This window comes from Macrosteles quadrilineatus, unplaced genomic scaffold (assembly GCF_028750875.1).
Source record: "Macrosteles quadrilineatus isolate MER2022 unplaced genomic scaffold, UCM_ALF_1.0 Scaffold_44__1_contigs__length_1017569, whole genome shotgun sequence".
Taxonomy (NCBI): domain Eukaryota; kingdom Metazoa; phylum Arthropoda; class Insecta; order Hemiptera; family Cicadellidae; genus Macrosteles; species Macrosteles quadrilineatus.
The window spans coordinates 806,635-830,305 of record NW_026542637.1 but is presented as its reverse complement, the minus strand read 5'-3'; the positions used below and the strand labels follow the sequence as shown (position 1 = coordinate 830,305).

The 23,671-nt window shown below is 34.1% G+C and overlaps 1 protein-coding gene across 1 annotated transcript in view; it reads right to left on the bottom strand.

The window, feature by feature from the left end:
* Window positions 1-1,806: 1,806 nt before the first annotated feature.
* The window catches only part of LOC129005915 (two pore potassium channel protein sup-9-like), a 264,861-nt gene continuing 242,996 nt past the window's right edge, over window positions 1,807-23,671 (bottom strand). Inside the window, exons 4-5 of the mRNA XM_054434954.1 lie at window positions 15,541-16,046; window positions 1,807-4,322 (exon numbers count right to left, since the gene is read on the bottom strand). Of these exons, the coding sequence (XP_054290929.1) occupies window positions 4,053-4,322; window positions 15,541-16,046 (776 nt within the window). The 3' untranslated portion in view covers window positions 1,807-4,052. The remainder of the gene's footprint in view (window positions 4,323-15,540; window positions 16,047-23,671) is intronic.

The following is a 23,671-nucleotide window of genomic DNA, read 5'->3' as shown; positions in this document are numbered from 1 at the left end:
GATGAAGTATTTAGAATTTGTGATTAGAGCTATTGACCTTGAACAAAAAGCTATACTACTATTTAATCAAAAGTAATTTGAGCATAAGAAACTTGTCTAACCTAACCTAGGTGACCAAACATTTTTACTCAGTATTTTTGCTTCAAAGACACTTAGTTCTTACAATTCTCTTAAATTTCTGTTTCAGCCCTACTGTAATTCTTGTAACATTATGTTACACTGTTAACTCCTTTAAATTAATTTTTTTACCACATGGATAGAATAAAAAAAATCATATTTTAGAGAAGAAATAAAAACATAATGGAAAGGAGAGTTTAGATTGCTTTAACTTGAATTCGGGTACAGAAGTATGATTTTAATAGTCTTGCATTTTATTGAATTTGTTAAGATAAAGTGTACATCCTAGAATATGTCAGCTATGGTACAACTATCACAGAATTTAAATAGTTTAGTGAAATTCCATGAACTATTTTCTTTTATAACCAGCAAAAGCCAAAAGCATTCCAGTCATTCCATAATTAATCAATCAATTTTTTGTCATTGGTTTTACCTATATAAAGAGTACATCAAATAATATTCTACCAATGAAATAAAAATAAAATTACCAGCAATTCATTTTGAAATTTGAAAACTAGTTGGAATGTGAGTCAACCAATAAACTTTATGATTGAAATTTATTTTCTGAACTATTTCAGTATTGTGCTTGAGGAATGTATAGAGTTTTGTTAGGTTGTAAAATGGACTGAAAGAAGTTTCAGGGCTTCTTCAAGAAAATCCTTCATAAAATAATAGTTTTGGGGAGCTTCTACAGCCACTCAATTAAATATTCCTCAATAATAAGTTTAAATAAATAAAAAATAAGTTTTTTTAGAATACTTTAACTTACTTTCTGTAAAAAAATATCCTACTTATCTGATAACTTTTGTGTTCAGGAAAGAATTGACAATTTTGATTAAAATAACAGTTTATCAAACCACAAAACCGCTTTATTTCAATTATTGAATTCAATTATATGCCAGAATTCTATAAGAAATATTAAAAATCTTTATTTTTTATAAATAATTATGTAATTACCTGTTAGTGGAATTCTGTACCATGGTTGCATAACAGATGCTTTCAATTAGCGTTAACAGATATGTCTTTAAAGGTTAGCAATTAATTATTTAAGTCTTAAAGTAGTCAAAGATATCAGACATTGTTATTCTATTATGTGTTTCAACACTCTTTAGTAGTAGTACACACACAGTCAAATAAAAATCACAGGAATGGTAACCAAAGTAAATGATTTTTTCTCAAATCACTAGATTCCTTCGACTAACATGGTCGATTTCCACAACAATTGTACACAAAAGTGTAGCTTCCCATCATGAAGTACTTTGGTTAAGTGAAAAGTACTTAGTTTGCTTTTAAATCTGCATTAAATGCTCATGAGGAATGTTTCAAAGAAAATCATATTCTAAGTATTAAATATGTTAATGTATATTTCCATTTTTCTATGCTAAGCCTTTTAAGCAAAGATCTCAAAAATTATTTTAAGTTCAAATACATTTCACATTTGTTCTTGATCTTACTTTAGATAAACAAAACTCAATTTGTTACTATCGATAAAGTCAATTCAAAATCACTCTTTGGATGAAAAAATGCATCCAAAACTTTGTTAAACATAGGGAGTTCCCTGCAAAATAATACATTTTGTGTTCTCTAAAACTATTTCAAAGTTGAACTATGGTCTATTCTAAAAACCTGAATAAATAAAATGCTATTGAATCGTCATAAGTTCTAACAAAAGTGAAATGTTGATTATATATGTTTCTTTTTTATTGTACATATAATAGCTTAAAATTAATTTATCACTTGTTTTTATATGTACAGTCTATGTTTTTTAATTGCATAGAGTTTAAGTGGTGATATTTAACTGGAAATGTTAGTTCTGACAGTGATTTAAATTAGTCAAATCTACTCACTATAATCATCTGAATGTACATTAACAACACTTCACTAACATTCCAAGACAAAATTTTGATACATAACTCAACATTGCAATAAAATCTGTGATAAAGTTAAAGTAAAAACAAATCTAGAAACAAATAGTGTAAATCTGCCTACAATATGACTGATACAATTTTGAAAAGCAGCTATAGTTCGGCCGCTTAGAAAATGACCTGCGCGCTAAATGCTAAACCAATGCTGGAGGAGGTCGCTTTCTAAGCGGCCGAACTATAGAACTTGAATTAGACTCTTTAATAAAATCCAATACATTATAGTTCCTCAACCTTATCACGATAAATTATTCGGTTGGATTTGCGTACTTCTAAAGAAATAAAAAATTTAAAATTATGAGTATTTGAAAATGTTTTTCAAGTACAACTCTTCTCTATTGTTTATCTTGCCAAGCAGTCAGAGCAATCGTGCAATACACACTTGATATGTGTGAAAATCAAAATATGTGTAATGTTGAGGAATTATACACTGCACATCTTTCTAACAATTCAAAAATGCTAGTATCAAAGTCCATACCATACATGATTATAGCGCTTTTATAAAGGAAGAACATTAAATTTGGCTTGTTTTTCTCATATCAGTTAAATACTAGTGATAACTTGAAAAACGAATGGAAGTTCACTGTGGAAGTCTCGTGGCATTTCATCTACAGAAACTCAAGTTGTGTTTCGATGGAGGATGAATACGTATGCGGTTGTCACATAACTTGAAAAATACATGAAGAAAAGCTGTTATCAGTCCACAGAGTAACATATGCATGCGAAAGGCAACCATTTTACAACCAAGTTAATTTAGGAACACCACTCTAACCGACACGTAATTACATCTAAAGCGGTACGACCTAAATTATTTGCACAATTCACGTAGAAAAATCGACTTATGTGTGGTCCACCGATAGATTTGTTTAGAAAGTCTGAGTGGGTCGCAGAGGAGATAAGGTCGAAACGGAATCAAACGTAAACACTCGCTCACATAAAAATCTTAACAACAAACATTTCATACGTTAACAAAATAGAATTCACATTTTGGTAATATTTTCAATTTGTACATTGTATTTACACGGTTTTATTTAAGTTTATTTATTCGTTATGAACAATAGTAAAAACGGAATGTTGCACATAGTTCGATATAAGTTTGCGATCAAAATTAAAAAAATATCAATACACAATCAAATTATACACACTAAGCATTAAGGCCTATCGTATTGCCTAGAATTGTAAACTGAATAAGATCAAAGTTACGCAATTGTGCAGGTGGTTCCAGTGCATGCTATGGTGCGGCCTCTGCCTGCAAGTCACCAGCACATAACACAAGCAATATTTTGTCCCTTATGTAGTAAAATTACATCAGGATTCACATTGATTTATTAAAAACTTCCTAATTGTTATTTTAAAAATTATGGTTTAATGTTTAGCTAAGTGAATGTTAGGTTAAACTATTAATTCTTAACACCTCTTTCTTTCACACTTGTTTTTTTTACAGGTTGCCAATAGCTGTTTGATTGTGGTAAGGTTAAATTTGTTTACTAATCAATTATATTGGTTTATTAAATAAATGTCCAAAGGTCATGAAAACAAATTGTATATGGAAACGTTTTTGATTAATATTCATCCTTACAATTCATTTGTATTGCTGTTTCTATGATTTAGTATAAGAACAGATTGTTAGAAATAAAATTGTAAATCTTCTAGTTAAAATGAAAATCTCACATCCTACATTACCTTTTTATCCCTTTGCCACTAAAATTGAAAACCAAACTTTAAACACGAGATGAACAAAAAATGATGTTTCTTAACGAAACTAATCGACACAGCTAACTCACAACCTTGTTAATTAAAACTATTGTCTTTTAATTGGTCCATGTTTGCGTGGACGGATCGCGACCGGCCAACACCATAACACACACCACCCCGGCACTCGACACCAAACCGCCACCAACTTATTAGAATAGTATAAAGCGTCAAAAATATTATTAGTTAATTATTATTATTATTTTAAAAAGTTCATCCGACCTAACCTAAATTACTGAGTCGACGAGAGTGTATGGCCAGTCAGATGGAGGCACGGTGTAGTCTGCTGGCGGGGGGGAGGGGTCGCAGCGGTGCCAGTGGCAGCAGCGGCTGTTGGTGTCGCAGCTCTTGTTGGTGCCGCGTCGACGACCGTCGCACCGAGTAGTGGTGTTGACGACCCTGCCACCCGCAGCTGCAACTGCACACGGACGCTGTCTCGTCCAGGGAGCTCGACTCTCCTATCTGCCCGCTGAGAATGGACCCGTTGGCAGTGATCACGTCCCCCTCCAGGCGCACTGCCCCCTGGGCCGCCTGTCACATCACACTACGTTAGAAACTTTTAATTTGGGTTAAATTGATAATAACTTTTATTTCTCATTAGTTAATACCATACAAAATAAATTTATTACAGACCTAAACCAAACAAAGATAACTAAAATCAACAATCTAAAATTATGCATATGTCTTCCTTTATTACTTGTTAAGAACTCTAACATTGTGTCAAATCAACATTTCAGTCAGCAGACTAGAATGTGGTTACAACTATTTGTTGTACAATTACATGGTTACACTATTTGGTAGCTAACGCTGGCCATTTTACTATCTAACATCAACCTTTTCTTAGATAGCATACTTAATTGGTAGCACAATGACATATATGGCATATGACAATTAATTAGTTAACAATCAATGATCCGCATCAAAATATCCTACAATAAAAAAATAAAAACACTTCTGGGTGTGGGTTTCCTTTGGTTCCGGGCCTTATGAATAGCAAGGTTGCATCAGCCCCACCTGCGTGATCGTCTTTGAATTAAGGTTACAGTAAGTTCAGGATAGCTGGTGAGGTAAATTTGAGTCTTATACTAACTTAACAGAATAGACACAATATACACCTCACGAAAGTCCTTCTGTTTTGGAGTAATGTTTTGATTTGCTTTCTACTTATTGCTGACAATTAATTATCCTGTATACTTAGGAAGTATCTCGTTGGTCGATAGACTGTTGAGGACAAAATGGCACCTGGGTTTATAATCAGGCCACGGTTTGCTCGTGAAGTGCTATGGGTCGGGGACATATTGACGTCTCCTCTATGTCCCTTTATTAGCGGGGAATTTTGTCCTCACACCCCCAAACAAAACTAAAACCACTTGCGTCCCTGAGCTTGCACCCAACGGGCTCTTATGGCCCTGTCCAGAATCAAGGCCACTTTAACTCTAGGCCGCGGCCTTCAAAGTGGCAACGTCGCAAGTAGGGTTGTAACAGCTGTTTTGTTTGGAAGCAGCTAATGGTATTTGTGTATTTACGAAACCTTGGTTACTGGTCTATGAAAATATTGATTTAAATGTACAGATATAGATTTTCAATTCCGTATGTTTTATTTTTGATATTTTAATGATAATTTATGTTCATAAATTTGAATTTTGAATTAATGAGATGATGTCACCTGCCTGTCATGTTATCTTATGGGACGTCTGGCACTAAACAACACTACTTGCGACGTTGCCAATTCTATCAGGCCGCGGCCTGGAGTTAAAGTTGACCGTGCCAGAATAGTCCTGATTCGGGATTAAACTAGCAACTTTTAAATCAAGAAGTGAGCACTTAAGAAACAATCGGCTACCCACACAATTTAGTGTTGTAAAAAATATAGCTAAAAATTTCTTTTCGCGTCATACAGATAGCCCCTTAATTTTTTTATAGCATCACTATCAATTCCAAATTACATGTATGAAAAAAAAACTTGTTCAATAATTAAACTTAATGAGTATAATTGCTAACCATTTAAATGCTTTTACTTGAAATAAGTTAGAGTTTTCTAAATTTTAGCACAATAGGTAACCTTATAGGTGTGTAACCAATTAAAGCGGTGGGTAAGCGCTATTTTTTAGATGTTTTGTGTGGATTTAAAAAATATTGATCTAGTAGTATGCATTTAGATACCCAGGACCTTTTGTTTCATGAGAATGAATTACTAGAATTATGCATATAAACATGACACAGAACTTTTTGAACTAAAGTACTAGCTCCTTCCTATATTAATAATTATTCTATGTTCTAATCCGGCACAAGAAACACAATAACTTTACACTAAACAAAAATAGTATTTCTAATAAAGAAATAATAAAATCAAAGAACAAATTTTAATACACTATATTAATGAGGTTACCATGTTATCCTAGCATCATTAAAACTTCAGGCTTTGTTTTATCCTTGGCTTATAATGTTGGCCTTGAATATTTGCTTAGTATAAAACTCAATTACTAAAACGACTGCTTACACACATAGTCGAGTAAATATAGGCACTTGAGATAGAACAAATTCCAACAAATGGTTTTTCGACGGTTTTTGGTAGTAATAGGTGTAGAAAGTACCAGGAAAAAAGTCTACCAAAATCGGACAACGGGAAGTCGGGTTTTTCCAAGATGGCCGCCGTGAGGCCCTCAAATCGACAAGATGACTGCAAATTCGTCGATTCATAGTTCCAGGATTGGCCGATTTCCACGAAAATTGGCAAACACATGTAGAACTATATTTCCAACCTTAAATATGAAATCTAGGCAGACAAAGTAACCCAAAGATGAATTTTTAGGGTATTATGTGCTTAAAAAATAAGATTTTTTACCTCAAATATATGTTTTTCTAATATTTTGTACAAAGTTTGTTATAATTTCAAATTTATTTTTTCACCATTAGATTCAACAAAAAAACCCTAAAAATTTAGTATATTGAATCTTTGTTCTGTAGTATATTGTATTGATCAGAGATATTGAAAGTAATAACTTTAGTATGTTTTCTTGCCGAGATAGCTCAATGTTAATCTTATGGAGAATAAGCATAAATATTAATATTATTTTTCATTAAACCTATATAGATAAGTCTTTTTGTTCAGCTTCATATTATCTGTTTTAATATTTTTTTTACAAAAAATTGTTTTTTTGGCAGTTACCATTGCAGCAAACCTACGTATTCGGTTCCTCAGTTTTAATCATAAAGAGAATAAGCAAAAATCAATTTTTTTATTTGTCCGAGAAGTATAGAATATTACCTTAAAAAATTTCAAGAAAACGTTTTATGGTTTTATGTTGGGTATGAGTAACATAGTAAAAATTGCCAAAAATCGGTCTACTGGAAAACCCCTAGAATCAAGATTTAATATGACAAATTTTTTCAGCATTGGAAAAATGTAAAAAAAAATCCACATGCATTTTCATTAATATTGACTTCAGACCACACTGATATTTATTGGGTGGTCATTTCTTAATTTCGATAGGGAACGTGTTTTCGGCTGCCATTTTGGATCCCCCTATTGGATATAAATATTTTTTTTATGTAATGAGAGTGTCATTTCAATAGGTAACGTGTTTTTGGCCGTCATCTTGGATCGGCCATATTGGATATAAATAATTTTTTTTAATGTAATGGCAATGTTGTGACACATTATTTTAAACTAGATTTTCACGCCCATTCCATTGCCAAAATGAGTTTTTAAATATCTTTTTTTCGTTTTAAAGATATATTCAAACGAAAATTCTCTTGCATACATTTCTTAAGGACGTTACGTATTTTGAACATTTTTTAAGATTTTTTTTTTTTTTATATCTCCAGTACATATTAACGCTTGCAGTTCGTTCTAGCCTTAAACATTTAGATGTAAGTGCTTTCATTTGAGCTATTGATCATTAAAATCTGACGAGTTAGAGACTAGTTACCAACCCCAACAAAATATTAAATTCCACTTTTTAGAAATAAATTTTTATTAAAATATTTATATCTCGGGTTCTTAATACGCCACCAAGTTCTTTCTGGTTTCATATTACTCAGTACATGTTTGGGTAATTTTTTTTAATCACTAAATAAAACGTGACAAATTTAATATGGGTCTGTCTTATTTAACAATATTTTTTTTTCGAGATTTGTCTTTAGCTTAAGACATACCCCCAAATCAAGTAATAACTCGGAATACTCTTTATAATCTTAAAAGATTCATCAAAGTATTGACTTTTACTGTAGTTATGGATTATTTATTGGGAGTTATTAGAATTGGGGATATTTGTACTTAACTAAAGACAAATTTCAAATGCAAATAATTTAATATTAAATTAAGGTGCATGACTCATTTTTTATTAATTAGTCAGATATTATTTAGTGACTAATAAAATAAAAAACCTAATTCTCTACTGAGTAATTTGAGACCAGAAAGAACTTGGTGACGTATTAAGAACCCGAGATATAAATCATTTAATAAAAACTGATTTATAAAAAGTTAAATTTAATATTTTGTTGGGATTGGTAGCTCGTCTCTAACTCGTCCAATTTTAATGATCAATAACTCAAATGAAAGCCCTTACATCATTAATTATTTAAGAATGAACTACTAACTGAAGATAAGGAAAATAATCGTAAAAAATTTTAAAGTACAAAACGTTTAAAACAAAAAATGTATTTAAAAACGGATTTCGGCGATGGAATATGCGTGAAAATCTAGTTTATATAGTAATAATGTGTCACAACACTGTCGTTACAAGTTACAACAACAAAAAATTATATCCAATAAGGTGGATCCAAAATGGCGGCCAAAATACGTTTCCCATCGAAATGAAGTACTGACCACCCAATAAATATCGATGTTGGTCCCAAATTGTGCATTATAAAATTCTTATCTTTTTTTCAAAATTTGTCCAATATTGGGAAAATCCGACTCTGCACACCCAAAACTACAATATAAAACCATAAAACGTTTTCTTGTATTGTTTTTTGCTTTTTTATTTTTGCTTATTCTCTTTATGATTAAAACTGAGGAACCGAATACGTAGGTTTGCTGCAATGGTAACTGCCAAAAAAAGGAATGTTTGGTAAAAAAAATATTAGAACAGATAATATGAAGCAGAACAAAAAGTCTTATCTATATAGGTTTAATGAAAAATAATATTAATATTTATGCTTATTCTCCATAAGATTAACATTGAGCTATCTCGGCAAGAAAACATACTAAAGTTATTACTTTCAATATCTCTGTAACAAATTGAAGCAGAACAAAGATTCAATATACTAAATTTTTAGGGTTTTTGTGTTGAATCTAATGGTGAAAAAATAAATTTGAAATTATAACAAACTTTGTACAAAATATTAGAAAAACATATATTTGAGGTAAAAAATCTTATTTTTTAAGCACATAATACCCTAAAAATTCATCTTTGGGTTACTTTGTCTGCCTAGTTTTCATATTTAAGGTTGGAAATATAGTTCTACATGTGTTTGCCAATTTTCGTGGAAATCGGCCAATCCTGGAACTATGAATCGACGAATTTGCAGTCATCTTGTCGATTTGAGGGCCTCACGGCGGCCATCTTGGAAAAACCCGACTTCCGGTTGTCCGATTTTGGTAGACTTTTTTCCTGGTACTTTCTACACCTATTACTACCAAAAACCGTCGAAAAACCATTTGTTGGAATTTGTTCTATCTTAGAGGCTTTTTTGGGCTAAATTGACTCGTCTACACAAGCCAGATTTCATTTAAGTTTTATCTGCAAAATACAAAGTACAGAGACTTGGGAGTGAGAATTATTCAAGAGCGTAACAACAACGAAGAGCTCTTCAACCCAGTGACGCCACCACAAACAATACTCTGCACAAATTAGCAGCCAGCCTCTTGTTGGATTGTATGGATGAGAGCAGATAGAAGATGTGGCATAAAAATTATCATCCCTTAGCTTTTAGTGGAGGAGGATCTAAAACACGGAGAAAGTTCTTTCTCTCCCAATATATTTGAGTTAACAAGTCAAAATTATTTTTGTGTCAACAAACATATCATTGGAACTCAATTTAGTTTACTGTGTGGTTTATTGAAGGATACATAAGACTGATAGATATATAAAAATCCTTGCAACTGTTTGACTGAAGTAAAGATAGATGCAAACCTTACGCTCCTCTACCTTGACACTTTTAGTCAGCTAAAAAGTGTATGGCACTTTGGTGTCATACGCCTTTCACTTTTTTTAGTTTGTAACAAAGTCCATAAGTAAAAAAACCTTCTCTGTATACGTGTGTAAATAAACGGTATCAGCAAATCTGACACATACTTTCTCCCATTGGCTTGTTAACAACCTTTATCATGGTTAAGAGGTGGGAGTGACTATGATATTTTATAAGGAAGATCACAAAGGTTGCAATAGCTTCTGAACCATCATTTTTAAGTAATACCATATTGTGTAGAATCATAAGGATAGTATTAACACTAAATTTAAATCTAAATCTGTTCAAAAATTCGATTTTTCCTTTATTCTATTGGGTTTTATGGGAAAACTACATAATTTACAATAACTTTTTAACCGTAATGTTAACAGCGGTGCGGGTTCTACCGATCTGTTAAAGAGTTAAAAGGGCTAAAACACACTAATTTTAATCAAAATAGTGCCATTTATCAAGAACTAAGGAATGGTAATTAATTATTGATAATTTACAATTGAATCCTTAAAACTATATCTTAAAAAAAATTACAAAAAACATAGGTAAGTTTCAAAGACTTTCATTAGCGAGGCAGGCAATGAAGAATGTTTATTGTCAAACCACCAATGAATGCTACCTTACTATTGTGTCAAATAACATCTACTTGTTTGTTCTCTGCGTAATTTGCACAATTCTAATTAAACAGCTACAATGGGAAAACTGTTGTATCAGAATTTCCATATTTGATCTTTTATTGGTTTTATGAATTGTTTTAACCACATCAGTTTCAATAAATATTGCGTTTTCACTTGTTTATTAAGCATGATGAAATCTCCTTATCGATAATGAAATTTTCCTTTTATGTATATTCTGGTATGAATAAACTAAACATTTGATCCAATAATCAATGTGCAGTGTTAATTAATGAGTAATTAAATAAAGGAAGGTCTATAAGATTTCTACGGGTGTTGGTAATGTAAATGCACTCAAAGACACCGTTTCTATCTATCGTAGTTTTTAACTCGACGAACCTTGTGATCATTTATTTAGCTAATGGAAAATTTGGGCGATGCAGGGATGTTTTACCTTACACATTTTACACTATACTTGCTCACAATGTACCATATGTTTTGTTTTATAGTGTTGTAATATTTGATACTCTGCTTTTCCTTCTTTACTTTATATATAATCTGTTAAATCATATGTTATTTATGTTTTTGTTAATTGACTGTTTGTACACAATCCTCTAACATGTTTAACCATCATTCCTAAGTGAATTAAAGCCTTGTTCTGATCAGGTAATCTATTTCATTTCTATTACAATTTAATTCACTTAGGTCAAGAAGAATGGATCGTCTTCTATGTCCAAATATACTAGAGTTGAATCCAGAATCAAACAATTCATCTACAGTTTGGAATCACTGGCAACACAGATTCCAAAATTTTATTAGAAGTACAAATGCTAATGAGGAAGAGAAATTTCGTCTTCCTATCAATTACATATCACCTACCATATATGAATACGTAAGTCAATGCCATTCTTACAATGAAGCTTTAACTGTCCTCAAAAATGTATTTGTTAAACCTGTAAACGAGGTTTTTGCTAGACATAAACTCTTTACTCGCCGTCAAGAAACAAATGAGACTGTTGACCGGTATTTAGAATCATTAAGACTACTTAGTCGCGACTGCCAATTCAAAGCAGTTACAGCGGAAAGCAATCGTGATGACTGTATTCGTGACTCATTTATTAGAGGTCTTTTAAGTCCTGTAATACGACAACGCCTACTCGAAAATGAAAAATTGACTTTGGCGGATGCTCATGCTCAAGCTCGGGCTTTGGAGATGGCTCAACTACATTCCTTGCAGTATGACACTCCTTGTGCAACAATAAATGCTGTTTCAAATGACTTATTGACTAAGGACTCTGCTACTGATAAAACTACTAGTGTTAGTCACGACCCTGCTGTAGGAGCTGTGCGTTCCAAATGCTACTTTTGTGGTGGATTTAGACATCCTCGCATAAACTGTCCAGCAAAGGACCAAACTTGTAATAGTTGTGGGAAGACAGGCCATTTTCAGAAAGTTTGCCGGTCACAATCAAAGAAAACTACTTCTGCTATTCAAAATTCTGTGTGTGAAATTTCTTGTTCTATCTCACACCAGTCCAAAGTTAAAACCATTGTCACTATTAACGGTTTCAAGGTTAAAGGTATGCTTGATTCTGGAAGTGACTTAAGCTTGATTGATGACAAAGTAGCCCGTCAACTAAATTTGAAAATTCACAAGATGAATGAAGAGGTGGGATTAGCATCCAATAATCATAAAGTAAAAATCACTGGCAATTGCAACGTAACTCTTGAGATGCTTGGTCATAAATACCCTCATACCAAACTTTCTGTTATGTCTAACCTCTGTTCAGAGATAATTGTAGGACGAGATTTACTGCAACTTCATTCATCAGTTCACTTTGAGTTTGGAGGGGATAAGGATCCTCTAGTTGTAAGTGATCTTACTGCTGCAAACGTTGAACCTGCTAATCTATTTACCAACCTGACTTCTGATTGTAAACCTATAGCTATCAAATCCATTCGCCATTCACTCAACGATTCTCAGTTCATTGAAGCAGAAGTGAATAAGCTGTTAAATGATGGAATCATTGAAAAGAGCAATTCACCGTGGCGTGCCCAAGTGCTTGTTACTTCTTCACAAAATCACAAGAAAAGGATGGTCAGAACAATAAACCGCTTCACAGAATTGGATGCCTACCCAATTCCTTCCATTAATGAAATAATCTCTAAAGTTGCTCGTTACAAAGTCTTTAGTACTATAGATTTGAGAGAAGTGCCTATCATCAAGTCCCTATTCCTGAAAAAGACCAACTATACACTGCTTTTGAGGCTGCTGGGGAACTCTACCAGTTTACCAGAATCCCTTTTGGTCAACAAACGGTGTTGCTGCTTTTCAAAGAACCTTGGATCACATTATAAGAAAAGAAAAATTGAAAGATACATTTGCTTACCTTGATGACATAACAATTTGTGGTCGCACTCAAACTGAACATGATGAAAATCTGAAAAATTTTATGCAAACAGCTTCTAAATACAACTTAACTATGAACCATGAGAAAAGCTCATTTTCTCTACGCAATATCACCCTACTAGGTCACTCCATCAGTGATGGTGTTATTATACCTAATCCAAAGAGATTTCAGTCACTTTTAGAGTTTCCCCCACCCACTGATACTGCTTCTTTAAAGAGAGCCTTAGGCATGTTCGCTCACTACTCCAAGTTCATACCCTGCTTTTCCGAAAAGATTAAGCTCCTGAAACCAGGTTCTTTTCCGTTATCTGAAGAAGCACTTTCATCGTTCCAGAATCTCAAACTTGATATAGAGAAAGCGTCTCTGGACTGTATAGATAATGAAGTTCCATTTTGCGTGGAGACAGATGCCTCAGATACTACGATAGCCGCCACTCTTAGTCAACAAAATCGACCGGTAGCATTCTTCTCCCGAACTCTGTCAGACTCAGAGAAACGCCATTCCTCTGTCGAAAAGGAGGCTTAGGCCTATGCCATAGTTGAGGCTGTGAGACATTGGAAACACTTCTTGTTAGGCAGACACTTTCGACTCATCACTGACCAACGATCGGTTGCATTCATGTTTGATTTAAAACATGGGAGTAAGATCAAGAATGAGAAGATTACAAGGTGGAGACTAGATCTATCGTGCTATTCATATGACATAGTGTATCGTCCGGGAAAAGACAATCATGCTGCTGATGCTCTATCTAGAGTCAGTTCTGTATCATCTACTGTAACTTTTTTACTGATGCAAAACTTATCTCTCTCCATAAGTTACTATGTCACCCTGGAGTTTCAAGACTTAGCCACTGGATACGTACCAAGAATCTTCCTTACTCCGTAGAAGACGTGCGTCGAATAACATCTGCATGTCGTACCTGTGCTGAAGTAAAGCCAAAATTCCATAAACACCATGGTACTCTCATCAAAGCCTCAGCCCCTTTTGAGCGGCTTAATATTGATTTTAAAGGACCACTTCCATCTCGTTCTCAAAATAAGTATATGCTGACTGTGATAGATGAGTATTCACGTTTCCCGTTTGTTTTTCCTTGTCGTGATACTTCATCATCTTCATGTCTTCAACAACTGTTTGGTGTTTTTGGTGCTCCATCGTTCATTCATTCTGATAGAGGGTCTGGATTCATGTCACAAGAATTGAAAACGTGGCTCATGACCTTGGGCATTGCAACCAGCAGGACAACACCATACAATCCTAGAGGAAATGGACAAGTTGAACGCTATAATGGTACTATTTGGAAAACTGTTCAACTAGCTCTCAAAGATCTTGGTTTACCCATTACTCGATGGGAAGAAGTCTTACCGAATGCTCTTCACTCTATTCGATCATTGTTGTGTACGGCTACAAATACCACCCCTCATGAAAGAATGTTTGGTTTTTCAAGACGTTCTGCTAATGGCCTATCAACTCCATTTTGGCTTTTAACACCAGGCACCGTTCTTCTACGTAAACTCAACCGGATTTCAAAATTTGACCCTTTAGTAGAAGAAGTGACACTCTTAGAAGGAAATCCCGAATACGCCCATATCAGATATCTAGATAGAAGAGAAACTACTGTTTCAACACGCCATCTAGCTCCTTTCGGTGAGGTGAGTGAAGCTCATGAGCAAGACATTGAAAATAAAGACCTACTAAATGTGGACGAGATTGACGAAACTACTACTGATGCTCCTATATTTTACAAGATTCTGGCCTTACTGTCCAACTATCCGAATCCAATAGTAGAGATAATAGTTTAAAAAATAACAACGAACCCATTAGAAGAAGCAATAGACCTCGGAAGCTTCCTGTCTATTTGAAGACTACTTTCATTCCTAAGGAGGGAAGAATGTTGTAATATTTGATACTCTGCTTTCCTTCTTTACTTTATATATAATCTGTTAAATCATATGTTATTTATGTTTTTGTTAATTGACTGTTTGTACACAATCCTCTAACATGTTTAACCATCATTCCTAAGTGAATTAAAGCCTTGTTCTGATCAGGTAATCTATTTCATTTCTATTACATATAGATATAATATAAGATATATACTGGTAATGAATTACACTGGAATGAAATGTGAAATATATTCACAGAACCAGAATGGAATTTAAACTTGATAGAAAAATTGGCAGACCAATATGAAATTATACTTGATTTCCCCTTTCCCTTTTTTACCAACATGATTCACTGTATAGCTCAGAAAGAAGAACTAATTATTTGATGGTTATACCATTAAGTATCAAACTATCATAGCATAGTACAAAAGTGATGTTTTATTGTTTCTCCTAGATACTTGAATGGTCTGTACAACACAGTGTGAGGCTTACCATTTTGGATTCAGTTCTGTTAAGGGGTTTACCTACGTAAATAACTATTCATGTTATTTATTTTGCCCATGTATAGTTTTTTCTCATTGATGCTGGTATTTTGTACCTTTGGCCACAACCCTTTATTTATTTCAAATGTACTGATAAGGAATGAAATTTTAGTTACCTGCAGGGCCTCAGCCTCGTCCCGGCGTTCGTCTTCAGTGTTCATCGTCACAAACCGCAACACGAGCAAATTGAGCGAAGCGGCCACGATGGCCAACCCAAAAAGAATAAAAATTAGCGCAAAGGCCACATATTCTGGCTTTTTGTCCAGTGCATTGTCTTTTTGTAACGCGACCATGTCGCCGAACCCGATGGTAGTCAGGGTGATGAAGCAATAGTACACAGAGTCAAAGTAAGTCCACCCTTCGTACCGACTGAAGGCTGCCGCACCCCCGGCTATCGTCAGGCTACTTAGTGTCATAACCACACAGATGAGGTTCAACTCGGACGCTTCCACGTTCTTGCAGCGTAGAAGCTTCTTGACGTTGCGGATCACCACGGACGAGAACTTGTTGAGCCGTTCTCCGATGCTCTGGAACATGACCAGGCCCAGGGGGATGCCGACGATGGCGTAGCACATGGTGAACAGCTTGCCTCCCACCGTGTTGGGCGTCGAGTGTCCGTATCCTGCAGACAAATGACAAACATAGCATCAACTGCAGCAAACACTTTGGATGGATTTGATGGGAAATAATCTCTTAGAATAGCTGATCTTGGTCAGTAACAATGAAGATACACAGATCAACTCATTCCTTTCACTCATATATTCACCTAGGTAGGGTTGTCTTAAAGGAAACATAACAACTGATACCCAATGGCTGTTTTAGTCCTGGGCAGGTTGAACTCTCCCTTCTTACGTTCAGAGGGAGAAGGAATGATTAAAATATACTTTAAGACTTACAATTTATTTCATTGCAATTGAAAATAATTTAAAATTTGACATTACTGTACATTTTTTTATTATTGTTCAAATCTAACTACAATTCAAATTAGATATAGCCCAACAACTAAATAAATAATACATAATTAAATAAAACTTCAGTTAATAGTAACCTATTCTACATTTTCAAATTAGGTAAATCGAAATTCAGAAATAAAACAAACAGTTTAACTACCATTTAGGATGATCAGGCAATTAACACATCATAAACTTGTAATCAATATCAATTGTATGGAATCATATTTGCGGGAGAAATATTCCTACACTAAAATAGAACTACAGCTATAAAAGTCAATTCAGTTATAAAAGTCAATCAATAGATGATTAACATCAGAATAAATGAGGAAGAGTTAGATAGAATAAAAATGCAAAAAAGGTAATTTTAATTAAAAATTTAATTAATGGCAATCACGTTGTTGACAAATCACCAGTTGATTAAGGTTGATAACAATTAAGTGTTTGAAACGGATTTGAATGATATTATTGCGGTCATATGACATTACAACAGGTCAATTAAACCAATACTGCGATTGCCAAGTTAGTGATTCATGCTCTGTCGCCCATTGGACGCACACCTTGGTGTAATGTGAGTTGCAAGTTCTTTGAATGGACGCTTTTATCATTTGCTAGAAACGCAAGTTGTAAATAATTGTTTAGTGCGGTTGTATGATTGTTTCTTATACCTTTATCTCTTTGAAGTAGTTTAACTTAAAATCGTATAAAACCTAGCTGGAAATAATTGTTACTCATCCATCTAGATATTTTTTGAGGGGGGTTAACCAAGGCCCCATAGAAAAAACAGGACATGCTGCATCACGGGTAGCGCAACACTACGTCACAGTGGTGGATAGTAACTAAACTCTTACCGTTAAAATCTTACAAGACGCTTGTTTATTTACCTAAAACATATGGGAATTGTGATGGCAATGAATTTATCAATGAAATCTATCCACTCATGGATCCTGCAGCATGGCCTGTTTTTCTAGTGGGGCCTTAGGTTAACATCCAGATATATTGTTCAGTTCAAATGGTTCAGGTATAAGTCCTATCCAATTAAAAGTTTATAAAATGCTCTAAAGGTTGTTTAGGGGGTCTGATAGTGACAAATTGAAAGTACAAATTTCTTTCAAAAATTTGTATGAAGCTTTTGAAACACAAACAAGTACTGGTAACATATTTTAAAGTTAGTTACTTATTTCAGACAAAACTGTAAGTATAATAATAATTTTTCTCCATAAAAAGATAACGATTATATTATCTGGCTGTCTGGTAACCTAATAAGCTATTCAGATTAATTGGATAAGCTGTCTTATTATATACTGAGGTAGGGACAAAACCTAGGAGCATATTTAACCTCAATATGAGTGGAGGATGACTGTATGGGGTGAGTACATTGTGTAGCTTTGTTACTGACTAAGAACAGCTGTTTCATCATTTGTTAAAAGCCCGATCAGGACATCTGGGTATAGTTTCGAACCATCAAAAAGCTACTGACTTTTCCCAGGATTGAACCGACGTCCTTTGTATTACCAGGCGAGCACTATAACCACTCATCTACCTAGCTGTAATAAAAACTTGCATAGCTTAGTGAGGGTTTAACAATTATTTTTATTAGAGGGCGGTATGAACATAGACAAAAAGAATTATATATAGACAGTCAGCTGTGCAGCGGCCACCATAGGTTCTGGCGCACACCGCTGGAAGCGCCATATTATTACGACGTACGCGCTACCTAACAACACGGCGCTCCCAGCGGTGTTCGCCAGAACCTATGGTATAACCATAGTAACCGAAGCACGGCTGTCAGTCTATTGGTATTTAATTCTTTTCGTCTATGGTATGACCCATTGGGCACATATGTTTCACATTCAATTCAACCCACCTTTGAATGACAAATGGAAAGATGATTTCCCTTTGCATTAGGTGAGTACACTCATAAGTAGGTTTCTCCTAGATAATGTATAAACCAAAAGCTGAGGCATAGATAAAACATACTCCCTTAGTAGATTTCTCATCCTTATGGAACAGCTGAAGACAATTTTATTGTTAGTTCATGTACGGTTTATGTAGAGGTTGTGTTTTGTTTACAATTTGTTTCCCGTTATTACAGCCATTTAAAACCTTGTTTAACCAAATAATACGATCTAATCATAAACAATAACTTGTCCCCTAGTTATATAACCAAACAGTAAAGCACAAATCAAGAAATTAACCCTAAAATAATGGAAACAAAGTTTCATCGACACTAGCGCCTTTGTGTCACGTACATGAACTAGACACGAAAAACGTGCTTCAAAATTTACAATGGGATGAGAAGTCTACTTGTGTTGGTTAGTTTATGGCTGAGGTAAACTCAATTTTGAAAAATGTTCAATGGAGGGGTACGATATGTTAATACATTTTAGAAAAAATGCATCCATTTCAAAATATTAAGTAAGAGAAATCATTGTGAAGTAGTGTACAAAAATTAAGAAAAACCGATAAATAAACAAATACAAGTTAACCGCCCGTGCTCCGCCACGGGAATATTGTCAGCAATAAAAGAAATAATAATTAAGTTAACAAATACTGTTTATCTTTGTATTTTATTTAGGGGTTTAGTTGTTTAATTTTGTGTACATGAAATAGAACTGATAGTTTGCCTGTATAAACTATTTTATGTTAATCAAACCGATATATTATTTTAACCAAATGAATGTTTTATATTAATTCCAGTTTCATTTGAAAAATAAATAGTATACAAACTGGGCAATGCTGATAACCTAATAAGCAGCTATTTATGCTATTTAGATAATTTTCTCAAGTATATTCCTATATTTGTCGTTTTTTTAAAATTACATTTGTTGTATGGAATAAAGATAGTCACTTAGCCTACATGTAAATCACGCATCAGCAGTTGGTCGCATTTCACGAATCTTTGACCCATACTGTGTGTAAAAGCTGTGTTTACGTCGTATATATAAAGTTGGGCATACTTTGTTCAATGTTAGAGGGTATTAACGGTCCAATTTGATGGAAAAGGAGTCGTGGATTTTAAAACTATGTAGACTACCACTACCAGAAAGATGTTGATTCAAGTGAGACTTAGAACTGGCCATTTCAAATGCAGATTTGTATTATATTTTACTCAAATAGTTTTTTGTCTCTTTTGACACTTAATACTTTTTAGCGAATTTCCCATATAGGGAATAAGCTATTACCGTAGTACTCATGGTAAGACCTGGACGCGGGACCAATTTTTTTTTCGTTTTGAGGTCCCTAGAGGCCAAAAACACCATCCGTTCAAATTCATATATATATATATATATTTATATATATATTTATATATATATTTATATATATATTTATATATATCTTTATAGACTGCAGGATAACACTACCTACCGCATTGGATTGCAGGATATTACTCCCCGCGAGGTAGCAAAGTTTGGTAGCGTTATGCCTGCATTTCAAACACTTGGAAGCCGGGATAACACTACCTAGCACTCAGATTGCAGTTTATCACTACCTCACTCCAATTTTATTGTTTTTCACCATATCACTACTTGCAGGCTTAACACTACCCAGTGATACCAACTCCTAAAATCTTTTAGACGCTAATATGCATTGTTTGTTTTGTCTAACTTATTGATTATGATAAAACGGCAATTTTTAAGTGACAAATTTATCCTAAACAGTTTAAGATGTTGAATTACCGGTACTGAATCACAAAACATAAAATTATTTAGTTCTCGAATATGGAGTTTAATTTTAGACATATTTGCTCAATTCTAATCACGTTATACTATATTTTTTTTATCAAAAACGTTTAGTTAAATACCAGCTTTCATTTTAGTGGTTGACTATTATGATCGAATGTATCTAAAGCACGCTGCAGAAGCATGGCCAACAAAACAAAGCTATTTATCATTGATTGATAGTTAAACTATTTTAATTGAAACATTAACGTCAATTTTGACGGGTCTCCCCTAGTACTTTTAATTAAAAAAAAAAACATTGAAATAAACTGTAAAAATATAAAAATAGAAAATCTTAGCAAAAGTTAAAATTGTGAACGGTAACGGCTCTTTTTCCGTAGCCATATACCATTCTGAATACACGAGTAAAGGTTATACATCTCTATTGTTATTATTGTATGTCTTTAATATTATTAGTTATATAGAAATCGGTGTATTACGTGACAGATACGACGAAACTTGTGTGACATAAGGTCGGCGCGTCTTTCGCCTAAGTATTATATGGTCAACTTAACATATTTTGAATTAATCAATCAATAATTTGAATTATGTCCGTTTAATATATGACCTTTTGTTACCCACAGTTTTTATTATTTTTTCGACTATTTGCCAGGCTATTTAAAAATAATTTGAAGACATATAAACATTTAATTTTTTCAGTCGAGTTTAATGAAGATTTTAAAAATAGTTAAACGGTTCTTAGCCTAATTATTTGAAGTTATACTAAAAATATAGACGAGCTGATTATTATTTTAGATAGTTAATGTATATCAATTTGATATAATTGCTTTAACTGAGTCTTGGGTGGATGAATCAAGTGGGAATGTGAGTATGGATGGTTATAACGTGTTTATGAACAAAGAAAGTAGAAATCGTAATGATGGTGTGATTGTTTGTGAAAAAGTATTTTTCTGCGTGCATGGAGGAGGTTGGTATTATGTTTTGTTTGGTATTAAGGTTGGTAAGTGTTTTGAGCAACATGTGTTAAAGCATAGACAAAAAGGACTAAATAAAGACCGTCAGCTGTGCTGCGGTTACCATAGACACAACACTGGGAGCACCGTGTATGTACGCGCTACGTAACTACGCGGCGCTCCAAGCGGTGTGCGCCAGAACCTATGGTAACCATAGTAATTACAGCAAGGTTGACTGTCTATATTTAATTATTTTTGTATATGGTTAAAGTAGAGGTAACATTTGGCGGTGCGCGGCTTTCTCTGTTATCGGTGTACAGGAGTCCGTCTAGTGATCTACAGTATTTCAATTTATCGACGACCTTGAAGCCTACTTAGGTTAATAGGGTATAGGAAACACTGGCTGGTCGAACGTCTGGTTGGCGACATTAATTGCTGAATTTTGCCAAAAAAAGCTAACAATATCTCACACCACTACGTGAATGTTTTATATGGTTCAGGTTTTATTAGTTGTATCAATGTGACAACCAGAGTTACAGAAGATACAGAAGGCTATCTGGATCATTTTTTCACCGACTGTAAAAATAATAACTTCATTAAATCTGCTATTATAAAACGTGCTCTAACAGATCATTTTTTCATGGTTGCACAAATACAAGGTCCGAAAGATTTCTCAAAAGCTACTTCAGATTTACAAGCCAAAATAGAGAAAACTTTTTTTAGATTTTTCTGTTGGAACCCGCCTTATATTTGCTACGGCCTGGTATGTTATGTTCAATAAGGTACAAGAAATTATTTCAATATTAAATTCTTAATAAAAAATAGGTATTTACCTTTGTCTACAGCTCAAACTGTTGTAACTTGAGTTACGGCCATAACTTGAATTTACGTCGTTTTCAATCCGAGTTATAATGCCGAAACGGCCGTAACCCAAGTTACAACAGTTTGAGCTGTAGACAAAAGTAAATATTTATTTTTAATTGTCATCACAGCTCAGGGGCAAAAGCATAGATTTTAAATTCATAACCTTATGAGAACAACGCATATCTTTTGCACTCGAGCCCTATCAAAAATAGGTATTGCCTTTTTAGTCAAAAATACTACGAAGTAGTTTGCAATCAGAGCCAAAATAAGCTTTCCCCTACAAAAACGTTATTGAATTTTTTAAACTGCAAATGCTAAAGCAAGAGCTTCCTTTTATAAAATAATAGTGGTTTAGTTACCTTTACTTTCGTACTTATATTTGTCTTACCAGTTCAGGGGCAAGCCACAACAATGAGTAAGCTTCCTTTTCTATAATTTGTGAATAGCTTCGCTCAGCTGTTGAGAATGTGCGTGACTGATACAGTGATACGGTATCAGGTTCTCTACACCATCTGGTAAGACAACACGGGTCCCAGGCCTACTGAGCTAGCGTCTACGGACAATTTTGAAAGGTAAACTGTTGTCTTAAAGAGCCTAAGTAGGAGTGTTCAGGGCCTTTTACCTTGTCAAAAGCCTCAATACAACATTCTCATAAAATTAAAGGATGTGTGTACTTCATAAGCAGGTCGTAAATTATGACGTGATGTAGTGGAACGAATATGAAATGACATATGGCTTTGACATAAGCCCCTAAAACGCTCAAAAGTAAAACAAATAATTGTAATATTTAAACAAACTCGGAATCAAATTGAAATTATCTATGTGTCAGGGTAGATATCTCAGTACAGTAGAACATATCTTTTGTGTAAAAAAAAAAAAACAGTTTGTTTTTCGTCTTTGTTTGCTTTTGTTGATATTATTTTCAACTAGCTGTGTGCCCGTCCTACGTACGGGAATCTTGTAGTAGGTTTGAACCTTCTTATATTCAGAACAGGAGTTTGTTTGTATAAGGCTAGGCGCACACGAGCGATTATTTTGAGGCGACTATTTCATCGGCCGATCTGTGCATCATGTACTCGTATTTGAATGGAAGCGCGCACACAGGCGATCGAGAATTACGCCGATTTTAAAATCTGGGTTTTGCCTCAGATTCGTAGGCAAGGCGATTGTCACCCGAAAATCTGTAACGTACAGGTTCTTGTTATCAGTCCGCGCTCACGGTCGACTAAAAAATCGGCCAGTCGCTTGTTGTTCTCCACAGGAGTCAGTGAACTTCAGTGTGAGTTGTGTTGTTTTCTTTGCTAAAAAAGCCACAGCTGTTATAATACAAACTGAAACATTAAATAGACATTTTATAGTAAAGAAGTTTTTACTGTCATCACGTGAAGTGTATAGTATATAAAACTGTCGATTTAAAAGTCTCTGACTTACTATTGGATGAACCCAATATTTAAGTTGTCTTTTTTTCTAATTAGAAGTTTACAAACACAGGTTAATTCAACAAAGTCCATTTTAGAATAGCTTAAACAACTCACTCAAAAAATCCATTTCTGGACTAAAAAATCGCCACGTGTGCGCCTAGACATAAATCAATGGCGATTTATTTTTTGGCCGATTTTTTAATCGGCCGATCAAAAATCGACCGTGTGCGCCAGGCCGAGGGCATTTTTTCAGATATGCTGGCAAAACTATTACTGTATGGGAAGACATATAAACCTTCGCAAATACAATATCTGACAGTTTCGAGCCAAAATGAATGTTTCGAAATTAAATGTCACCCAATCGTGTTAGTCCATA